The sequence below is a fragment of the Carcharhinus amblyrhynchos genome, unplaced genomic scaffold (genome assembly GCF_965287045.1).
Source record: "Carcharhinus amblyrhynchos unplaced genomic scaffold, sCarAmb.v2.hapA scaffold_43, whole genome shotgun sequence".
Classification (NCBI taxonomy): Eukaryota; Metazoa; Chordata; class Chondrichthyes; order Carcharhiniformes; family Carcharhinidae; genus Carcharhinus; species Carcharhinus amblyrhynchos.
The window spans coordinates 3,586,729-3,610,326 of NW_027649784.1; the positions used below are offsets into that span (position 1 = coordinate 3,586,729).

The 23,598-nt window shown below is 50.4% G+C and overlaps 1 protein-coding gene across 7 annotated transcripts in view; it reads left to right on the top strand.

The window, feature by feature from the left end:
* The window catches only part of LOC145337139 (disks large homolog 4), a 263,027-nt gene that overhangs the window by 116,146 nt on the left and 123,283 nt on the right, over positions 1–23,598 (top strand). For 2 of the 7 annotated variants that reach the window (XM_080181920.1, XM_080181921.1), the window contains exon 1: positions 14,097–14,213. The exons of the other annotated variants lie outside the window; for them this stretch is intronic. In XM_080181920.1, the coding sequence (XP_080038046.1) occupies positions 14,097–14,213 (117 nt within the window). Of the gene's footprint in view, positions 1–14,096; positions 14,214–23,598 lie in introns of those variants that run through there. 7 annotated transcript variants of the gene reach the window in all.

The window sequence follows — 23,598 nt, forward strand, 5'->3', positions numbered from 1 at the left end:
GCTCCATGTGCCTATCCAATAACCACTTGAAAGTTCCTAAAGTGCCCGACTCCACTATCACAGCAGGCAGTCAATTCCACACCCCAACCACTCTGAGTGAAGAATCTACCTCGGACATCCCTCCTATATCTCCCACCATGAGCCTTAAAGTTATGCCCGTGTAGTAACAGCTACATCTACCCGAGGAAATATTCTCTGAACGTCCACAATATCTATCTTTCTCATCATCTTATAAACCTCTAAGTCGTTAAAGGATGTGAGGCATCCCACCTCCACCACCCTCCCAGGCAGCACAATCCAGACCCTCACCACCCTCTGGGTAAAAATGATTTTCCTCACAATATCCCTAAACCTTCCGCCCCCTCATGTTTAACTTGTGTCCCCTCGTAATTGACCCTCCAACTGAGGGGAACAGCTGCTCCCTATCCACTCTGTCCATGTCCCTCATAATCTTGAACACCTCAATCAGGTCATCCCTCAGTCTTCTCTGCTCCAGAGAAAACAACCCAAGCCTATCCAACTTCTCTCCGTAACTTCAATGCTCCATCCCAGGCAGCATCCCTGGTGAATCTCCTCTGCACTCCCTCCAGTGTGATCACGTCCTTTAAAAAGCACCTGGATGGGCACTTGGCATGTCACAACATTCAGGGCTTTGGGCCAAGTGCTGGCAAGTGGGGTTAGGTGGGAGTTCCGGTGTGTCTAATGTGTTGCTGTGGGCTCGATGTGTGATTGTACGAGAGTTGGGAGTTGATATAATTGTTGCGTTGAGGTCTCTGAAGGGTCTCGATGACATGGACCATGACAAGCTCCCTCATCTTGTTCAGAACAGAGCAGCCAGAGGACAATTAGGAGTTAGGTTTGTAGAGGGAAATTTGAAGGTATTCTGTGGGAAGACGAGTTCAGATGGAATATTTCATTCCGTGAATGGGTTTGCTGACTGACATTGCCTCCCAATTCCTTGTGACTTCAAATTTAATCTTCCTCACTCTTGATGGCACGGCAAGGCGGGCATGGTGGGTTAGCGCTGCTGCCTCAAGCATCAGGGACCCGGGTTCAATCCCAGCGGCACGGTGACACAGTGGGTTAGCACTGCTGCCTCACAGCGCCAGGGACCCGGGTTCAATCCCAGCAGCACGGTGACACAGTGGGTTAGCACTGCTGCCTCACAGCACCAGGGACCCAGGTTCAGTCCCAGCGGCACGGTGATACAGTGGGTTAGCGCTGCTGCCTCACAGCACCAGGGACCCAGGTTCAATCCCAGCGGCACGGTGATACAGTGGGTTAGTGCTGCTGCCTCACAGCGCCAGGGACCCGGGTTCAATCACAGCGGCACGGTGACACAGTGGGTTAGCGCTGCTGCTTCACAACGCCAGGGACCCGGGTTCAATCCCAGCGGCACGGTGACGCAGTGCTTTAGCACTGCTGCCTCACAGCGCCAGGGACTCGGGTTCAATTCCTGGCCTTGGCTCACTGTCTGTGCGAAGTCTGCACGTTCTCCCCATGTCTGTGTGGGTTTCCTCCCACATCTGAAAGATGTGTGGGCTAGGTTGATTGGCCATGCTAAATTCTCCCTCAGTGTTACCCGAACAGGTGTCGGAGTGTGGCCACTAGGGGATTTCCACAGTAACGTCATTGCTGTGTTAATGTAAGCCTTAGTTGTGACGACTAAATAAACTGAAAACTTGTCCCATTGACTGACATATTCAATGAGAGGATGGGAGTGGTTGGCATTGATTGAGTCAAATGGATTTTCAAAAGATTTCTTTTGGAACAGGACATTTTGGAACCCAGTGTTTTAATGTCTGATGAGTATATTTTTGATTAGATTTATTATTGTCACATGTACTAGGATACAGTGAAAAGTATTGTTTCTTGCGCGCTATACAGAAAGCATACTGTTCATAGAGTACACAGATTTGATTTATTATTGTCACATGTACTGGGATACAGTGAAAAGTATTTTCTTGTGTGCCATTCAGACACACTGTCACACACACACACTCACACTCTCTCTCTCGTGCGCACAGTCACACGCGCGCACAGTCTCACAAACTCGCGCACAAACTTTTACACTCTCATACACACACTCGCGCACACACTTTCACACACTCTCATACGCTCTCTCGCGCACACGCTCACACTTGTGCACACAGACTCGCTCACGCGCACTCACACAAGCACTCTCCCACACACTGACGCACCCTCTCCCACACGCAAGTACACGCGCCCTCTCCCACACGCAAGTACACGCGCCCTCTCCCACACGCAAGTACACGCGCCCTCTCCCACACGCAAGTACACGCGCCCTCTCCCACACGCGCCCTCTCCCACACGCAAGTACACGCGCCCTCTCCCACACGCAAGTACACGCGCCCTCTCCCACACGCAAGTACACGCGCCCTCTCCCACACGCAAGTACACGCGCCCTCTCCCACACGCACCCTCTCCCACACGCAAGTACACGCGCCCTCTCCCACACGTGCCCTCTCCCACACGCAAGTACACGCGCCCTCTCCCACACGCAAGTACACGCGCCCTCTCCCACACGCAAGTACACGCGCCCTCTCCCACACGCAAGTACACGCGCCCTCTCCCACACGCAAGTACACGCGCCCTCTCCCACACGCAAGTACACGCGCCCTCTCCCACACGCAAGTACACGCGCCCTCTCCCACACGCAAGTACACGCGCCCTCTCCCACACGCAAGTACACGCGCCCTCTCCCACACGCAAGTACACGCGCCCTCTCCCACACGCAAGTACACGCGCCCTCTCCCACACGCAAGTACACGCGCCCTCTCCCACACGCAAGTACACGCGCCCTCTCCCACACGCAAGTACACGCGCCCTCTCCCACACGCAAGTACACGCGCCCTCTCCCACACGCAAGTACACGCGCCCTCTCCCACACGCAAGTACACGCGCCCTCTCCCACACGCAAGTACACGCGCCCTCTCCCACACGCAAGTACACGCGCCCTCTCCCACACGCAAGTACACGCGCCCTCTCCCACACGCAAGTACACGCGCCCTCTCCCACACGCAAGTACACGCGCCCTCTCCCACACGCAAGTACACGCGCCCTCTCCCACACTCTCTTTCTGTCTCTCTCTCCCACACACGCATGGATGCAGAGATAGACACGCATAAGGGCACAGACAGGTGCACAGATGCACATACGCATACATGCAGCAGTGCACAGACAGACAGGCGCACACACACATACATAAAGGCGCAGAGACACACACACACACACACACACACACAGGTGCAGCGCCAGAGTGTGGTGATTAGGGACTTTCACAGTAACTTCATTGTAATGTTAATGTAAGCCTAGTTGTCACACTGATAAATAAACTAAGATCCATGGTGGAGGAGTCCCAGATTCCCCTGTCTGTGTGAGGAAATACCTTGCTGACATTGCTCCCCCCTCTCCCCGGCGCGAATCTGAAGGTTCTGCCCCCACCCGTGATCTGGATTCTCGATTAACTCCGTAAATCACCTTACCGCCCTCAGTCAGAGTGTCGCTCTGTTTTCTGGACGCGAGGGAATGTGAAGTGTGATTTGTACGTGTGCCACTGACTGCCAGCTGTGTCCCCGTTAGCCTCAGTGCTGGAGACAGAGGGCGGAATCCTCTTGTGCTGAGCTGCTCCAATGAAAGCCTGTGCTGCGGTCCGGGCTCTGTTGAAAGTAGCACAAACGGTGAAACATCTGTGGGAGGCCCAAATGAATTAGATTAATTAGCCTCATTCCAACCTGGCTGACAAGTTCTTTGAGTTTAAACGAGTTGTGTGTTGTAGCGAGAGTCCCTCAGCTACGGAAATGCAACAGAAACCTTCATAGCTCTCAGAGAATGATAATTGACAGTCTCAGACTGACACATATATGTGTGTGTGTCTGTAAGTAAAACTAAACACCCAGAGATGGAATAGCATCAGGCTAGATACAGAGTAAAGCTCCCTCTACACTGTCCCCTATCAAACACTCCCAGGACAGGTACAGCACGGGGTTAGATACTGAGTAAAACTCCCTCTTTTGTTCTGGGTTTAGAAGGGGCTTTGACAAGTTGCTGCAGTGCGTATGGTACAGAATCCTTCCACTGTTCACTAGTTGTATCGGGAGAGAATGTTTAAGGTGGTGGATGGGGTGCCAATGAAACGGGGCTGCTTTGTCTTGGATGGTGTTGAGCTTCTCAAGTGTTGTTGGAGCTGCACCCATCCACGCAAGTATTCCATCATACTCCTGACTTGTCAGTAGCGTACCGGCTGTGGGAGCATAGAGTTCAGTTCCTGATCACAGAATTCCCAACCTCTCTACTGCTTGGCGATGGACCAGAATTGTGGTAACCCCAGGGGACTAGCCAAAACAGGAGGAGATAAGGGAATGTCACTTACAGTACAGGAGGGGACCACTCTGCCCATGGAAGCCATGCTATCCCTCCGTAGAGCAATCCAGTGAGTCCCACTCGCCCCTGTATCCCCGTAAAGTTTCAAGTTTTTTTTAATTAGTTTTACAAGTAGGCTTACATTAGCACTGCAATGAAGTTACTGTGAAAATCCCCAGGTGGCCACACTCCGGCACCTGTTCGGGTAACATCAAGGGAGAATTTAGCGCCAGCACACCTTTTGGACTGTGGGAGGAAACTGGAGCACCCGGAGGAAACCCATGCGGACGTGGGGAGAATGTGCAGACACCACAGACAGTGACCCGAGCTGGGAATTGAACCCGGGTCTCTGGCGCTGTGAGGCAGCAGTGCTAACCCACTGTGTCACCGTGCCACTCTGATTTAGACTAATAAGTCTACTTCCCACGAGCGCCCATCTAATTTCCTTTTGAAACTATTCATCACCTCCACCTCTACCTCCATCACCCTCGTGATCAGGCAGCCCCAGATCACCAACACGCATGGTGTAAGTACATTCTTCTCCTCACATCTTTCCGCCTCCAGCATCTCTGGCCAAAGAGCCTCAAATCGCCCTCCTCCTTGAACCATCAGGCAATGGGAACAGCTTTTCTCTGTTGTGGAACTGCTGTGCTCAGTCTTATCACTTGCTCTTGTGCTGTTTGGCGCACAAGTAATCCTGTATTGTAGCGTCACCAGGTTCATAGAATCCCTACAGTGCCGAAGGAGGCCATTCGGCCCCGCGAGGCTGCACTGACCACAATCCCACCCAGGCCCTATCCTTCGTAACACCACATATTTACCCTGCTAATCCCCCTGATATTAAGGGTCAAGTTAGCATGGCCAATCCACCTAACCTGCACATCTTTGGACACTAAGGGGCAATTTAGCACAGCCAGACAGCGACCTGAGGCTGGAATCGAACCCAGGGTCCCTGGTGCTGAGAGGCAGCGGTGCTAACCACTGAGCCACCCCAGATGATATAAAGGGTGATGCCCCATTTTTTGGGATGCCTGTGTTGCTCCTGGCGTGCCCTCCTACATTCTTCATTGAACCAGGGTCAATCCCCTGGCTTGGTGGTAATGGTAGAGTGGGGGAAATGCCAGTCCATGAGGTTACAGATTGTTCTGGGGTACCATTCAGCTACTGATGATTGACCGTGGTGCCTCATGGATGCCCAGCCTTTAGTTGCTCGATCTGCTTGAAGTCTGTCCCTTTTAGTACCCACATGGTGCCAAGATGATGGAGGCTACCCTCAAAGTGAAGGTGGGGCCTTGGCTCCACAAGGACAGTGCAGTGGTCACTCCTACCGATACCATAAAGTCATAGAGTCACAGAGGTTTACAGCATAGAAACAGGCCCTTCGGCTCAACTTGTCTATGCTACCCATTTTTCTTAAAACCCCTAAACTAATCCCAATTGTCCATATTTGGCCTATATCCCTGTATACCCATCATACCCATATAACTGTCTAAATGCTTTTTAAAAGACAAAAGAACAAAGAACAGTACAGCACAGGAAACAAGCCTTTCAGCCCTCCAAGCCTGTGCCGTTCATTGGTCCAACTAGACCATTCGTTTGTACCTGCCTCTACTACAGCCTCTGGCAGCTTGTTCCAGACAATCACCACCCTCTGTGTAAAAAAAAATTGCCCCTCTGGACATTTTTGTATCTCTCTCCTCTCACCTGAAACCTATGCCCTCTAGTTTTAGACTCCCCTAACTGAGTAAGTCCTGCCCTGGTTCAATCTACAAGGTTATCTAGGATTGCAATGGGATCTTGATCAACTGGGCCAGTGGGCTGATGAATGGCAGATGAAGTTTAATTTAGATAAATGTGAGGTGATGCATTTTGATAGATCAGAACCGGGCAGGGCTTACTCAGTTAATGGCAGGACGTTGGGGAGAGTTACAGAACAGAGAGATCTAGGGGTACAGGTTCATAGCTCCTTGAAAGTGGAGTCACAGGTGGACACGGTAGTGAAGAAAGCATTCAGTGTGCTTGGTTTCATCGGTCAAAATGTTGAATACAGGAGTTGGGACGTCTTGTTGAAGTTGTACAAGACATTGGTAAGGCCACACTTGGAATAGCTTGTACAGTTCTGGTTACCCTATTATAGGAAGGATATTATTAAACTAGAAAGAGTGCAGAAAAGATTTACTAGCTTGCTACCGGGACTTGATGGTTTGAGTTATAAGGAGAGGCTGGATAGACTGGGACTTTTTTATCTGGAGCATAGGAGGCTGAGGGGTGATCTTATAGAGGTCTATAAAATAATGAGAGGCATAGATCAGTTGGATAGTCAATATCTTTTCCCAAAGATAGGGAAGTGTAAAACTAGAGGGCATAGATTTAAGGTGAGAGGGGAGAGATACAAAAGTGTCTAGGGGCAATTTTTTTCACACAGAGGGTGGTGAGTGTCTGCAACGAGCTGCCAGAGGTAGTAATAGAAGTGGGTACAATTTTGTCTTTTAAAAAACATTTAGACAGTTACATGGGTAAGATGGGTATAGAGGGATATGGGCCAATGTGGGCAATTGGGATTAGCTTAGTGGTAAAACTGGGTGGCATGGACAAGTCGGATGAGAGGCCTGTTTCCATGCTGTAAACCTCTGACTATGAGGATAATCACAGTAAAAAGTCTGACAACACCAGGTTTTAGTCCAACCGATTTATTTGATAGTAAACGCACAAGCTTTCGGGTTAGTCCCTTCGTCAGGTGAATGGAGAGTTCTGGCCTCAGACAGAGCATATAAAGCACAGACAGTTTACATATTACTGATTCACATTCTAATCAGTAATCTGTAAACTGTCTGTGCTTTATATGCTCTGTCTGAGGCCAGAACTCTCCATTCACCTGACGAAGGGACTAACCCGAAAGCTTGTGCGTTTACTATCAAATAAATCGGTTGGACTAAAACCTGGTGTTGTCAGACTTTTTACTGTGTTTACCCCGGTGCAACGCCGGCACATCCACATTATGAGGATAATAACAGTGATGTTATTATTTCAGCTTGTCACAGTTTGGTATTGTTGCTCAGTTGAGGCCATGTGGCAGTCTCTGCCCTCCCACCCTCTACGTGTTGCTAGGCACAACACAGGTCACTGCCTGAGCTTGTCCACTCAGCAAGCGGCACACTCACCTCTGAGCCAGAAGGTGGTGGTGGGTGCAGTCTGCGATAGGATGGGATGGAAAGTGATCCCTGACACTCTCTGGTTTGTCTCTCCTCCCACTGATCCAACCGTGCATCCAAGCATTTTTCTCTAAATTCAGAAATGCTTGCTCCCCCTCCCCAACTCTGTCAAACACTAACAGGGCTCTCAGTGCATTGTTGATTGGTGTGGAGAATCTGAAGGAAATTTGTGTGACTTATTTATCTATACCGAGAATGTGGAATTGGAAACTCGTACTGTTCTCCGTTCATTGTGAGAAGGTCGCAATTTCCCAATTTGATTTGATTTATTATTGTCACACGTACTGGGATACAGTGAAAAGTATTGTTTCTTGCAAGCTATACAGACAAAGCATACCATTCATAGAGTACATAGATTTGAATTATTACTGTCACATGTGTTGGGGTACAGTGAAAAGTATTGTCTCTTGTGTGTGAAACAGACAAAGCATACCATTCATAGAGTACATAGATTTGATTTATTATTATCACGTAATGGGATACAGTGAAAAGAATTGTTTCTTGCGTGCTACACAGACAAAGCATACCATTCATAGAGTACATAGATTTGATTTATTATTGTCACGTATTAACATACAGTGAAATGTATTGTTTCTTTGTGTGCTATACAGACAAAGCATACTATTCATAGAGTATACAGATTTGATTTATTGTCACGTACTGGGATACAGTGAAAAGTATTGTTTTTTGTGTGTTCTGCAAAGCATGCTGTTCACGGAGTACATTGATTTGATTTATTATTGTCGCATGTACTGGGATACAGTGAAAAGCATTGTTTCTTACACGTTATGCAAAGCATACTGTTCATAGCGTACATAGATTTGATTTATTATTGTCACTTATTAGTACACAGTGAAAAGTATTGTTTCTTGCGCACTATACAGACAAAGCATACTGTTCGTAGAGAAGAAAAGAAGAGAATGCAGAGTGTAATGTTCCAGTCATAGCTAGGATGTAGAGAAAGATCAACTTAATGCGAGGTAGGTCCATTAAAAAGTCTGAAGGCAGCAGGGAAGAAGCTGTTCTTGAGTTGGTTCGTATGTGACCTCAGACTTGGTACCTTTTTCATGATGGAAGAAGGTGGAAGAGAGAATGTCCAGGGTGTGTGGGGTCCTTAATTATGCTGGCTGCTTTTCCGAGGCAGGGAAGTGTAGACAGAGTCAACAGATAGGAGGCTGGTTTGCGTGATGGATTGGGCTACATTCATGACCCTTTGTAGTTCCTTGTGATCTTGGGCAGAGCAGGAGCCCATACCAAGCTGTGATACAAATCAGAAAGAATGTTTTCCATGGTGCATCTGTAAAAGTTGGTGAGAGTCGTAGTTGACATGTTAAATTTCCTTCGTCTTCTGAGAAAGTAGAGGCGTTGGCTGGTTTAGTGTAACTCTGAGGGTCATTGGGTATACTGGGAGATTGTAGACCTGTGGCAGGATGGGGCAGGGAATACGGTGTGAAGGTTCACAGGCTCAGTCTTTGCGAACATACATGTGAACATACAAATTAGAAGCAGGAGCAGGCCACTCAGTCCCTCGAGATCATGACTGGGCTGACTGGTAACTCCAACCCCACAAGGCTGCCTACTGCATCCCCATATCCTTTCACCCCCATATCCTTTCACCCCCATATCCTTTCACCCCCATATCCTTTCACCCCCATATCCTTTCACCCCCATATCCTTTCACCCCCATATCCTTTCACCCCCATATCCTTTCACCCCCATATCCTTTCACCCCCTTGCTAATCCAGAATTGATCCAGCTCTGCCTTAGAAATATTCAGAGCCTCTGCTTTTGTGGAACAGAGTACCAGAGAGTCACAAACCTCTCAGAAAAGAGAAATTAATTCTTAGCTCAGTCATAAATGAGCAACCCCTTATTTTTAGACAGTGTTCTAGATTCTCTGACAAGAGGAAACACCCTTGTGGATGGCACAGTGGCACAGTGGTTAGCAGCATCAGGGACCCAGGTTTGATTCCAGCCTTGGGTCACTGTCTGTACAGAGTCTGCACATTCTCCCCGTGTCTGCGTGGATTTCCTCCAGCTGGTCCGGTTTCCTCCCACACTCCAAAAGATGTACACATTAGGTGGATTGGACATGCTAAATTGCCCCTTCATGTCCAAAGATGTGCAGGTTAGGTGGATTGGCCATAGTCAATGCACACGGTTATAGGGATGGGGAAAGGAGAGGGCCTGTGTAAAAAACTCTGTTGGTGAGTCACTACACACTCGATGGACCGAATGGCCTCCTTCTGCACTGTCAGGATCCTATGGATTCTATCCTCTCCACCTCCACCCTGTCAATACCCTTCAGGATCCTAGAGATTTAAATAAAGTTTTGATTCTACATGGGTTGAGAGTGAAGGTCTAACTCCCAAAGCAAGGCCCAAAATTAACCCTAGGTGGGGAACTGAGTCTTTGAGAAACCAGTGAAATACTGTGTGCAGTTCTGGTCACTCTATTATAGAAAAGATATCATTAAACTAGAAAGAGTACAGAAAAGATATACTAGGACGCTACCAGGACTTGATGGATTGAGTTATAAGGAGAGGCTGGATAGACTGGGACTTTCTTCTCTGAGCGTAGGAGGCTGAGGGGTGATCTTATAGAGGTCTATAAAATAATGAGGGGCACAGATCAGCTAGATAGTCAGTATCTTTTCCCAAAGGTAGGGGAGTCCAAAACTAGGGGGCATCGGTTTAAGGTGAGAAGGGAGAGATACAAAAATGTCCAGAGGGGCAATTTTTTCACTCAGAGGGTGGTGAGTGTCAGAACAAGCTGCCAGTGGTAGTAGTAGAGGCGGGTACAATTTTGACTTTTAAAAAGCATTTAGACAGTTACAAGTGTACGATGAGTATAGAGGGAAATGGGCCAAACACGGGAAAATTGGGTTTAGTTTGAGTTTAAAAAAAAAAGGGTAGCTTGGACAAGTTGGGCCAAAGGGCCTGTTTCCATGCTGTCAACCTCTGTGACTCAGCGCTGGCTGGAAGCTGAGACCAGGAGATCTGGTAATGTCAAGGTCCGATTCGAGCCTGGCAGGGCCGGGATTGTCTCCAAAGCAACACCAGGGAGGTTTTGGGCCTTCTGCAGGCCTGTCTAGATGAGTGTCAAGTGGGTAACAATGCACAAAGGCTGAAGAAGGGGCAGTGAGGGCCTGGCACTGGGAAGGTTCTCAGGGGAATGGGCCAATACTACACACCACTGAAATTTCCCAGGCTAGCCAGACTTCCCACCAGTGGGATCCATCTGACTTGATATTTCATTATCAATCCCAAATTACCAAAACAAAATTGACCAGAACATTTAAATCATAGAATCCCTACAGTGGGGAAGGAAGCCATTCGGCCCATTAAGTCTGCGCCAACCACAATCCCATCCAGGCCCTATTCTTGCAGCCCCACATATTTACCCTGCTAATCCCTCTGATGCTTGGGTCAATTTTAGCACAGCCAATCCACCTAACCTGCACATCTTTGGACTATGGGAGGAAATACCGGAGGAAATCCATGCAGACACGGAGAACATGCAGATTCTGCACAGACAGTGACCCGAGGACGGAATTGAGCTCGGGTCCTTGGCGCTGTGAGGCTAACCACTGTGCCAGCGTTCCACCAGTGCTATTCATCAGAGCTATTCAAAATTGAGATGTTTGGGTAGATTGAATAAGGAGGAACTGATTCCCAGTTTTGGGAAGGTGGGTAACCAGCAGGGGAGACAGATTGAGGAGAATCGGGAAAAGAACCAGAGTTGGGGCTGGGGAGGGAGATAAGAATTATTAACAGTGGTTTAGTGTAGCATAGTGGTTCTGGACTAGTGATCCAGATACATAGGGTGGGATTTTCCAGGCACGCTTACTCCAGAACTGTGCCACCAGACCTTTCCATGGACTAACTCTCACTCGTGGCAAGTGGAGGGAAAAATGCTTTGGGGACCCAGGTTCGAATCCCACCTGGAGTTGAAAGTCGAATGATGGCCATGAAATCTTTGTCCATTGTCATAAAACAGGGAACAGTACAGCCTGTGCTAATATGCAGTTTCTAGCCCTCTGTTCGCCTCCAGTTCACGTGCCTATCAGGATACATTGATTGTTAATGTGCCGGCTTCCACCACCTCCTCTGGCAACATGTTCCAGGCACCCACCACCCTCTGTGTGAAAAACATATCCCCCACACATCTCCCCTAAATTTATTACCTCTCACCCTGAACCTATGCCCTCTTGTAATCGGCCTTTCCACCCTGGAAAAAGCCTCTGACTATCTGCCCTATCTATTCCTCTCGTAATTTTGTTGACTTCTCTTAGTCACTTCTGGTTAACAACCGCCCCCTAAATCTGCCGTCTTTACAAATTCTGGCCCCCATGTGGTTCCAAACCCACAGCAATGGAGTTGACTCTGAAATAGCCACAAGGCAATTTGTTCAAGGGCAATTAGGGATGGTCCATCAATGGGCCAATGATGCCCACATCCCATGGATAAAAATTAAAATTATTACACAGAGCGAGTTGTTATGATTTGGAAGTGTGAGTCATAGAAACCCTACAGTGCACAAAGAGGCCATTCAGCCCATCGAGTCTGCACCAACTACAATCCCACCCAGGCCCTACCCCCATATCCCTACATATTTACCTGCTAATCCCTTAATTTACACATTTCAAGACACTACGGGGCAATTTTAGCATGGCTAATCAACCTAACCTGCACATCTTTGGACTGTGGGAGGAAACCAGAGCACCCAGAGGAAACCCACGCAGACATGAGGAGAATGTGCAAACTCCAGCAGACAGTGACCCAAGCCGGGAATCGAACCCAAGTGTTTGGAGCTATGAAGCAGCAGTGCTAATCACTGTGCTACCATGCTACCCAAGTGTGATGGAAGTAGGTTCAATAGAAAATTTCAAAAGACCCCCACGAGCATGGAAGCACCCCCTCAGCACTGACCCTCTGACAGGGCGGCGCTCCCTCAGCACTGACCCTCTGACAGGGCGGCGCTCCCTCAGCACTGACCCTCTGAGAGGGCGCCGCTCCCTCAGCACTGACCCTCTGACAGTGCGCCGCTCCCTCAGCACTGACCCTCTGACAGTGCGCCGCTCCCTCAGCACTGACCCTCTGACAGTGCGCCGCTCCCTCAGCACTGACCCTCTGACAGGGCGCCGCTCCCTCAGCACTGACCCTCTGACAGGGCGCCGCTCCCTCAGCACTGACCCTCTGACAGGGCGCCGCTCCCTCAGCACTGACCCTCTGACAGGGCGCCGCTCCCTCAGCACTGACCCTCTGACAGGGCGCCGCTCCCTCAGCACTGACCCTCTGACAGGGCGCCGCTCCCTCAGCACTGACCCTCTGACAGGGCGCCGCTCCCTCAGCACTGACCCTCTGACAGGGCGCCGCTCCCTCAGCACTGACCCTCTGACAGGGCGCCGCTCCCTCAGCACTGACCCTCTGACAGGGCGCCGCTCCCTCAGCACTGACCCTCTGACAGGGCGCCGCTCCCTCAGCACTGACCCTCTGACAGGGCGCCGCTCCCTCAGCACTGACCCTCTGACAGGGCGCCGCTCCCTCAGCACTGACCCTCTGACTGCGCATTCACTTCCCCTCACGATGGGTAGGCGAGTGCTCGTCCACCGTTCCAGCTGCCGCCGGAGGAAAGAAACAAATTGGAAGTTGAGAATGACAGAAGCTGGGGCCTAGCACACTACAGTGGTGTTGTAGCTCAGCCTGACTCATGGTCAGAGGGAGTAGTGTGGGGGCAGATTATAGTTTGGCTGGGTGTGTGGCGGGAGAGGGGTGTGGGAAAGAGAAGAGGCAACGTAATGGGTGGCGCTGTTACGGTGATGACCGCCTCTCTCGCTGGAGGGCGTCTCCAGCGTCTGTGCCGCTACCTGCCGGGTGCCAGAGCCCGCTATGAAATATTCATGAGTGTGGTTAAATACACCAACGCAGTATCATTCAGTGACCTAGCCCTGGCTCCCTCCCCCTGTTTGTAATCCAGCTGTTTGAAGCAGTGATGGAGACCGAGAGAGAGAGCGTTACTGATTTTCTCTCTGCCTTCTGACAGTCAGCAACCTCATCTCTCTCTCTCCTTCCCTCCCCCCTCTCCTCCAGCCACATTCTCTCCCCCCCCCCCCCAACTGCTGCTCCCTTCCCTCTCTCTCTCTCTGTCTCTGTCTCTCCACCTCCCCCACCCCCAGCCACACAATCACCCCGTTTGGTTAAATCCTCCTCTTAACGCTCAGGCTGAGGCATTGGAGCTGTGATTGGCTGGGAATTCCCTGGGCTTACATCAAGGGGGTGTGAGCAGGGGAACGGGCAGAATGAGGGAATAGGAGAGAGAGAGAAGGAGACAGTGATTTGTGAAGGGAGGGAGAGAGAAGAGCATCTCGAATGAAGAATTGAGTGGCACAGATTTTTCCAACGAGGGCAGAACCCAGATTGTCACGGCAGGAGGGGAGCCTGGGAATCCGGTTTAATCAGCACCTCGACTCTCCTGGAACATTATTTATTCATCTTTTTCATGGGTCTGCGTATCATGTCACCACCAATTAAAGAACTGACTTGTTTCTCTCCCGTCTTGTGTCAGTGCAAGGTAGTGTGTACCAACAAGACTTTGTCTCTCATGTTTGGGTGCAAGGTGAGTGAGTCCCTCAAGGATTGAGCGCCGAATTTAAGAAACACCTTGGTGGTTATTTATCAAAAAAAAATTTGTTATTATTATTATTGTGCCCCAGCAGGTGGATTCCTGTCCGTCTCTTTCTGCCTCCCCTCTCCTTGAGTCTCGGTTATTAGGATGTGAGAAGTATAAACCACTCTTGTAACTTCACTCTTTGATTGTATTAGCAAGATTAAAGTTCCTGTACCCCCCAACACTGCTCCCCCCCCCCCCCCCCCCACCACCACCACCACTGCGGGAACGGCTAGTAGTCATTAAGGATCAACTGTAGAAATCGGGGCTGGAAGGGCCTTGGCGGGGGGGGTGTGTGTGTGGGTGTGTGTTGGGGGGGTGGTGGTGGGTGTGTGTTGAGGGGGGTGGTGTGTGTGGGTGTTGGGGAGGCTGGTGTGTCTGTCTGTGTGTGTAGGGGGGGTGGTGTGTGTGTGTGTGTGTGTGTGTGTATGGGGGGGATGGTGTGTGTGTTTATGTTGGGGGTGGGGGTGGTGTGTGTGTGTGGTGGGGGGTGGGGTGTGTGTGTGTGTGTGTGTGTGTGTGTGTGTGTGTGTGTGTGTGTGTGTGTGTGTGTGTGAGAGAGAGAGTGAGAGAGAGAGACACTCTCCGATCCCATCATCGTCTCGTGTCCAGTGCCATGTTGAGTTGGCAGAGTGTTGGAACCTCTCTTTCCAGGTCCTCCTAATGCGTGCAGTCTTTGCTGTAGGACTCCGGCGGAGTGCTGGAACCTCCCTCTCTCTCCAGGCCCCCCTAACGCGTGCAGTCTTTGCTGTAGGACACCGATGGAGTGCTGGAACCTCTCTCTCTCTCTCCAGGCCCCCCGAATGCGCACAGGCTTTGCTGTCGGACCCTGACGGAGTGCTGGAACCCCTCTCTCTCTTGCTCCAGGCCCCCTTAACGCGTTCAGGCTTTGCTGTAGGACTCTGGCCTCTCTGGGAGTGCCTTGGATATCTGGGAACCACTGGGATTTGCAGCACCTCGAGTGAACTTGGCCAAGATGCCTCTATCTGTACTCAGCGTCCCGCAGGGATGCCCTCACAGTCTCCCTAGTCCTGGCCCCTCCTGTCCTGGGATCCATTCCATTCCAGTGTTCAGGAACAAGCCTGTCCATGACAAGAAGCAGCACGCTTATCATAGAGTCCCTACAGTGCAGATAGAGGCCATTTGGCCCATCTGCAATCCCACTTAGGCCCTACCCCCATATCTACCTGCTAATCCCTCTAACCTACACATCTCAGGATTCTGAGGGCAATTTTTTAGCATGGTCAATCAACCTAACCAGCACATCTTTGGGCTGTGGGAGGAAACCGGAGCACCCGGAGGAAATGCATGCAGACATGAGGAGAATGTGCAAACTGTGTTTGGTCTGTTATCGGGGCCTGTCTAGCGTACTCCCAGCTTGGTCTCTGTGTTTTCACTGTGCGATGTTTAACGCAGCCCGCTGAACTGAGCGGAAGAGTATTTCAGCAGATGTGGGATCTGGGTCCATAGGACTCTTAAATTGGCCTCGCAGGTGGAGGATGTGGTCAAGAAGGCGGAGGGTGTATTGGCCCTCATTAATTGAGGGATTGAGTTTAGGAGTCAGGAGGTAATGCTGCAACTTTATAAGACCCTTGGCAGACCCACTTGGAGTACCTTGTGCAGTTCTGGTCACCTCACTACAAGAAGGATGTGGAAGCTATTGAGATGGTGCAGAGGAGATTTACAAGGATGTTGCCCAGATTGGGAGGCATGCCTTATGAGGATAGGTTGAGGGAGCTAGGTCTCTTCTCCCTGGAGAGACGAAGGTTGAGAAGTGACCTGATAGAGGGTTATAAGATGTTGAGAGGAATAGATAAGGTGGATTCTCGGACGCTATTTCCTAGGGCTGAAATGGTCGCTACGAGAGGGCACAGGTTTAAGGCACTGGGGAATAGGTACAGAGAAGATGTCAGGGGTAAGTTTTTCACTCAGAGGGTGGGGAGTGAGTGGAATCGGCTGCCGTCGGTGGTGGTAGAGGCGAACTCACTGGGGTCTTTTAAAAGACTTCTGGTTGAGTACATAGGATTTAATGGGATTGAGAGTTATAGATAGGCCTGGTAGGTATGGATATGATCGGCGCAACTTGTGGGCCGGAGGGCCTGTTTGTGCTGTAGAGTTCTATGTTCTATGTGCAGTTTAGGGGGATTAGCCATGCTAAATTGTCACTTATTGTCCAAGTTATGTAGATTCAGGGGGTCAGCGGGGTAAATATGGGGTCAAAGGGAAAGGGCAAGAAGTTGGGCCTGTGTAAGATCCTCTGTCAGAGAGCTGGTGCAGATTCAATGGGCCGAATGGCCTCCTTCTGCACTGTAGGGAGGCTGTAGTTCAATCCATCCAAAGGCCAATTGTCCATTCTCCTGTAATCACACTGTCTGCTTCCTTCCCCCACTAATCCTGCTGTCTGCTCCCTTCCCCCTGTAATCCCGCTGTCTGCCCCCTTCCCCCTGTAATCCCGCTGTCTGCCCCCTTCCCCCTGTAATCCCGCTGTCTGCTCCCTTCCCCCTGTAATCCCGCTGTCTGCCCCCTTCCCCCTGTAATCCCGCTGTCTGCTCCCTCCCCCCGTAATCCCGCTGTCCGCTCCCTTCCCCCTGTGATCCCGCTGTCCGCTCCCTTCCCCCTGTGATCCCGCTGTCCGCTCCCTTCCCCCTGTGATCCCGCTGTCCGCTCCCTTCCCCCTGTGATCCCGCTGTCCGCTCCCTTCCCCCTGTGATCCCGCTGTCCGCTCCCTTCCCCCTGTGATCCCGCTGTCCGCTCCCTTCCCCCTGTGATCCCGCTGTCCGCTCCCTTCCCCCTGTGATCCCGCTGTCCGCTCCCTTCCCCCTGTGATCCCGCTGTCCACTCCCTTCCTCCTGTAATCCCGCTGTCCGCTCCCTTCCCCCTGTAATCCTGCTGTCCACTCCCTTTCCCAATCTTGTTTCAATGCTTTTGCTCTTGTGTTTCACACTCTGCCTCAGTCGTCCCTTGTGGGAAAGCCATGAATTGGGGCCAGACTGCTGATCTGGACTAGTTCTGACAGTTTGAGGGAGCTGGGGAAGAATTTTCCAGACAGCTTCATTTCCCTTGATTGGAGATCCTTGCCTGTTCCTGGAGATCGCGTGGCTGCAGGGTCGGGTAGGGAGCAACGAGGAAGATGTTGTCGATGTATCAGCGACAGAGCGATTTGTCTGGTCTGTCAACCTTCCACAGTGTGATCACATTCTGTGAGAAATATTCTCTCTAATTCTGACTGCCCTCCGTTGGGGGCCAGTGATTTCTTGGAGTTAGTACCTCCTTGGGGCAGCACAGTGGTTAGCACTGCCGCCTCACAGCGCCAGGGAACGGGTTCAATTCCGGCCTCGGGTCACAGTCTGTGCGCAGTCTGCACGTTCTCCCTGTGTCTGCTTGGGTTTCCTCCGGGTGCTCCGGTTTCCTGCCACATTCTGAAAGATGTGCTGGTTAGGATGCATTGACTGTGCTAAATTGCCCCTTAGTGTCTAAAGACGTGCAGCACTCCCTCAGCACTGACCCTCTGTCAGTGCGGCGCTCCCTCAGCACTGACCCTCTGGCAGTGTGGCGCTCCCTCAGTACTGACCCTCTGACAGTGTGGCGCTCCCTCAGCATTGACCTCTGACCGTGCGGTGCTCCCTCGGCACCGACCCTCTGACAGTGCGGCGCTCTGTCAGTAATCCACTTGGAGGGCCAGTGTGAATTCGGGAATCCAGTCTCTGGGTGAATCTTGTGCCCATTGCGTTTTTGACAAAAGCGAGCGTTGCCAAAATAACCTTGAAGCTGGGCGGAGAGGCATGATGCCAGCCAGTTAATTAATCCACTTAATTTAACAGCTGATTGAGAGGCAACAGAGGGACAAAGCAAATTCACAGCATCCCCCCCACCCCGTGTCAGAGCGTGAATAAATGGCTGCCTGGGTGAATTGGGGATGGGGAGACTGGTTCGCTTTTTTAATCAGTTCATTTCCAACTCTGACTTCTGCTCATGAGTGTCCAGAGTGTGCTCCCACTCTCTGACAGTGTCAGCCTCGATAGCAGTAAAGCTTCTCATCTGGCACGGAGATAGGATTATCTGAGCTTGGATTAAAGCAGTTTGATAGGGACAGTGCAGAAGGAGCTTTTACTCTGTATCTAACCCCGTTCTGTACCTGTCCTGGGAGTGTTTGATAGGATACAGTGTAGAGGGAGCTTTACTCTGTATCTAACCCCGTGCTGTACCTGTCCTGAGAGTGTTTGATGGGGGACAGTGTAGAGGGAGCTTTACTCTGTATCTAACCCCGTGCTGTACCTGTCCTGGGAGCGTTTGATGGGGGGACAGTGTTAGAGGGAGCTTTACTCTCCATCTAACCCCGTGTTGTACCTGTCCTGGGAGTGTTTGATGGGGGGACAGTGCAGAAGGAGCTTTACTCTGTATCTAATCTGTTATTTGCTTGTGGGCAGAACATGTGACCCAACACCACGCGTTTAACACATGATTTCATCTTGGGAAGTGTTGTTGACGGTCAGCTTGATTAAGTAATTGGGTTTTGGTTACCAGCTATTACCTCACAATGAGTGCAGACCTCATCAAACCTCCACACAGTGTGGGACATGTTGGCTGGTTCCTGAGGACGAATAAAGACCCAGTGCCCAGCTTTTCCCTCGGTTTATGTACTTCTGACACTTCCATAATCTGGAGCGACGTTAGTCTGTTTTGGTCTGGTTTGCTTTGTCTTGAATTCACAGCATTCCATGAATTAGATAACAGTGGCAACATTCTTCTGCTCAAGGTAGGGTGACCTGAGATTGAGTTGGTGCCACTTGTATAATCACTTGTGTAAGGTCATGTTTTTCATGGCGGTTCTCACTCCTGGTGAGAATTGTTCAGGAGTCACGAGAATGACCGGATCTTGGCATTTGGGTGCTTTTGGTTTTCGTTACCCAACTGTGGCTAACTGTGTTTTTGGATACCGTTGAGGCCCCCACGTTATGAAGGGCTGGCGGGATACTCATGTAAGCTGCAACAAGAGATTTACAAGTATTGAAACAGTGCTTCAAGCTTAGAAATGTCAAGAGAGGCTGAACAGACTCAGACTTTCTCCTGCAGAAAGGAGAACATAGAAGTGGAGAAGTGTTCTGGTCTCGCATGGGCGAGACCAGAATGAGGGACCATCAGTATCAGACAGTTATTAATAAACCCAATGGGGAATTCAGGAGAAACATCCTTACCCAGAGAGTGGGGAAAATGTGGAGCTTGCTCTCACAGGGAGTGGGGAGAATGTGGGACTCACTCACACGGGGAGTGGGGAAAGTGTGGGACTCCTTCCCACAGGGAGTGGGGAGAACATGGTACTTGCTCCCACAGGGAGTGGGAAGAATGTGGAACGAACTCCCACAGGGGATCTGGGGAGAATGTGGGACTGACTCCCACAGGGGAGTGGGGAGAATGTGGGACTTGCTCCCACGGGGAGTGAGGGAGAAGGTGGGACTCGCTCCCACGGGGAGTGGGGAGAATGTGGGACTCGGTCCCACGGGGAGCAGTTGAGGTGAATGGTATCAAGATATTCAAAAGGGATAAATACATGAGGGGCAAAGAAGTAGAAGGATAGGGTAAGATGGAGAGGGGGCTGGCATGATGCAGCTGTGGAGCAGGAACACCATCATGGTGCAAATGGGCCAAATGGCCCACAGCACTTCCTCCCTTGATTCTAATGGTCCCCAAACTTGTTTGTAACACTCGCACAGAGGAAATAAGATGTCTGGGTTTTGGTGTGATTCTGAATGAGTTTACCCCTTGGAATGACGCCTTGGAATGTGGGGAAGTGTGTCATGATGGGGCAATGGCTACCAGCACCTTAGGTCTACAGCTGGGTCAGGGTGAGGAAAGCCCACTGAGCCAGTCCCTGCAGTATAGGATGAGGTTTTATTTGATTCTCCACTTGGATTTTTGGGGTGGGAAAGAGAGAGGACATGTCCACTCTTCCTCTTGCTCGACCTCATTGTGTTCAGCTCACATCCAACCCTTACTGCTCCTTGCGATGCCTTGCCCTTAGATTGTGGCTTGTTGTCGTTTTGTCTCCTGAGCCTTTCCCTTTTTTAATAATTATTCGTGTTAGGTTTCTCTTGTGTGGACGGGGAGGATATGTTTGTGTGGGGGAGGAGAATGTGGGGGGGGGGAGGTTCTTTTGTCTGTGAGGTAAGTGGTGAGAGAGATGGTGGGTTGGGAGGAAAGGGTGTGGGGGTAAGGTGTTAGTTGGGGCCCCTGGAGGAAGTGGGTGCGTGGGTTCTGTCCTATTTTTAAGTGGCTGGGGAGAGGTGGTTGTTGAGGTGGTGTGTGTTAGAGAGAGAGAGGGGGCTGTTAGGCTGGGGACTTTTGTTGTGTTTCCAGGGGTTGGGGTGGATGTCGAGGTGGTATGTGTGTTGGAGAGTTTTCTTTGGGATTCCTGGCTGGAGAGATTTTGGGTGCCTGTTATTGAGCAAGTCTTTGATTTGATTTGATTCGATTTGATTTAATTTATTATTGCCACATAGTATGCAGTGAAAAGTACAGTTTCTTGTGTGCTATACAGACAAAGCATACCATTCATAGAATACATAGACTTGATTTATTATTGTCACATGTACTGAGATACAGTGAAAAGTATTATTTCTTGCGCACTATACAGATAAAGCATACCATTGATATGCATACAGGTTGGTATGTGACCTCAGACTTCTGCATCTTTTTCCCGACAGAAGAAGGTGGAAGAGAGAATGTCTGGGGCGCATGGGGTCCTTGATTATGCTGACTGCTATTCCCAAGACAGCGGGAAGTGTCAGTGGATGGGAGCTGGTTTGTTGATGGATTGGGCTATATTCATGACCTTTTCTAGTTCCTTACTGTCTTGGGCAGAGCAGGAATGCTTTCTATGGTGCAGCTGTAAAAGTTGGTGAGAGTCATAGCTGACATTCCAAATTTCCTTAGTCTCCTGAGAGGCATTGGTGGCTTTCTTAACTCTAGTGTTGGTATGGAGGGGGGCCAGGACAGATTGTTGGTGATCTGGACACCTAAAACCTTGAAGCTTTCGACCCTCTACTACCCCAGAAAAAGACCCCCAAGTCTCTGGATTGGGGTGGTCTTTTTTAGGGGGTGGTAGGTGGGTTACTGGTGGAGGACAGTGTCCCATTTTCACATTGCTCTGGCACTTTGCACTGGCTCGCTTCCAACATTGAATACAGGGGTTGGGACATCTTGTTGAAGTTGCCCAAGACATTGGTAAGGCCACACTTGGAGTACTGTGTACAGTTCGGTCACAATATTATAGAAAGGATGTTATTAAACTGGAAAGCGCGCAGAAAAGATTTACGAGGATGCCTCCGGGACCTGGTGGCTTGAGTTATAAGGAGAGTCTCGATAGACTGGGACTTTTTCTGGAGTGTAGGAGGCTGAGGGGTGATCTTATAGAGATCTATAAAATAGTAAGAACATAAGAAATAGGAGCAGGAGTAGGCCATCTAGCCTTTCGAGCCTGCCCCACCATTCAGTAAGATCATGGCTGATCTGTCGTGGCTCCGTTCCACATTCTCGCCCTCTCCCCGTAACCCTTAATCCCCTCTCTTATCAAAAACCCGTCAACCCGCGTCTTAAAAATATTTAGCAAGGTAGCCTCCACCACTTCAACGGGCAGAGAATTCCAGAGATTCACCACTCTTTGAGTGAAGAAGTTCCTCCTCAACTCCGTTCTAAACCACCCCCCCTTTATCTTGAGGCTGTGCCCCCTAGTCCTACTATCCTTTCTGAGCGGGAAGAGTCTCTCCACCTCTATCCTATCCATCCCATTCATCATCTTATACGTCTCAATGAGATCTCCCCTCATTCTTCTAAACTCTAACGAGTACAAGCCCAGTTTATTCAGCCTCTCCTCATAGCTCAACCCCCTCAACTCCGGCATCAGCCTAGTAAACCTCCTCTGCACTCCCTCCAAGGCCAAAATATCCTTGCGTAAGTACAGTGCCCAAAACTGCACACAGTACTCCAGCTGCGGCCTCACCAATGCCCTATACAGCCGCAGCAAGACCTCCCTACTTTTATATTCAATCCCCCTCGCTATGAAGGCCAGCATCCCATTCGCCTTCCTGACCACCTGCTGTACCTGCAAGCTGGGTTTTTGCGACTCATGCACAAGGACCCCGAGGTCCCTCTGCACCGTCGCCTGCTGCAGTTTTTCTCCACGTAAGTAATAATCCTTCCTACCATTCTTCCTACCAAAGTGGACCACCTCACACTTGCCAACATTAAATTCCATTTGCCATTTCCTGGCCCATTCGCCCAGCCTATCTAGATCCTTCTGTAGACTCTCCACACCCTCCGCACAATTTGCCGTTCCACCAATCTTGGTGTCATCAGTAAATTTTGACACCCTACACTCGGTTCCCTCCTCCAGATCATCTATATAAATGGTAAATAGCTGAGGCCCCAGCACCGACCCCTGGGGCACTCCACTAGTCACCATCCGCCAATCCGAATAGCACCCATTGACCCCCACTCTCTGCCTCCTATTTGACAACCAATCCTCCATCCACGCTAACACCCCACCCCCAACTCCCTGTCCCCTGACCTTCTGCAATAACCTCTTGTGAGGTACCTTGTCAAATGAGGGGCACAGATCAGCGAGATAGTCAATATCTTTCCCCAAAGGTAGGGGAGTCTAAAACTAGAGGGCATAGTTTTAAGGTGAGAGGGGAGAGATACAAAAGTGTCCAGAGGGGCAATTTTTTCACCCAGAGGGTGGTGAGTGTCTGGAACAAGCTGCCAGAGGCAGTAGTAGAGGCGGGTCCAATTTTTTAAATTCATTCATGGGCCATGGGCATCACTGGCTGGGTCAGCATTTATTATCCATCCCTAGTTGCCCTTGAGAAGGTGATGGTGAGCTGCCTTCTTGAATCTCTGCAGTCCATGTGCCGTTGACCCACAATGCTGTTAGGGAGGGAATTCGAGGATTTTGACCCAGTGACAGTGAAGGAACAGTCGATATATTTCCCAGTCAAGATGGTGAGTGACTGGGAGGGGAACCTCCAGATGGTGGTCTTCCCAGGTATCCGCCGCTTTGTCCTTCTAGATGGAAGTGGTCGTGGGTTTGGAAGGTGCTGAATAAGCATCTTTGGTGAGTTGCTGCAGTGCATCTTGTAGATGGTACACACAGCTGCTACTGAGCGTCAGTGGAGGGAGTGAATGTTTGTGGATGGGGTGCCAATCAAGCGGGACTGCTTTGTCCTGGATGGTATCGATTTTCTTGTGTGTTGTTGGAGCTGCACCCATCCAGGCAAGCGGGAAGTATTCCATCACACTCCTGACTTGTGCCTTGGAGATGGTGGATAGGCTTTGGGCA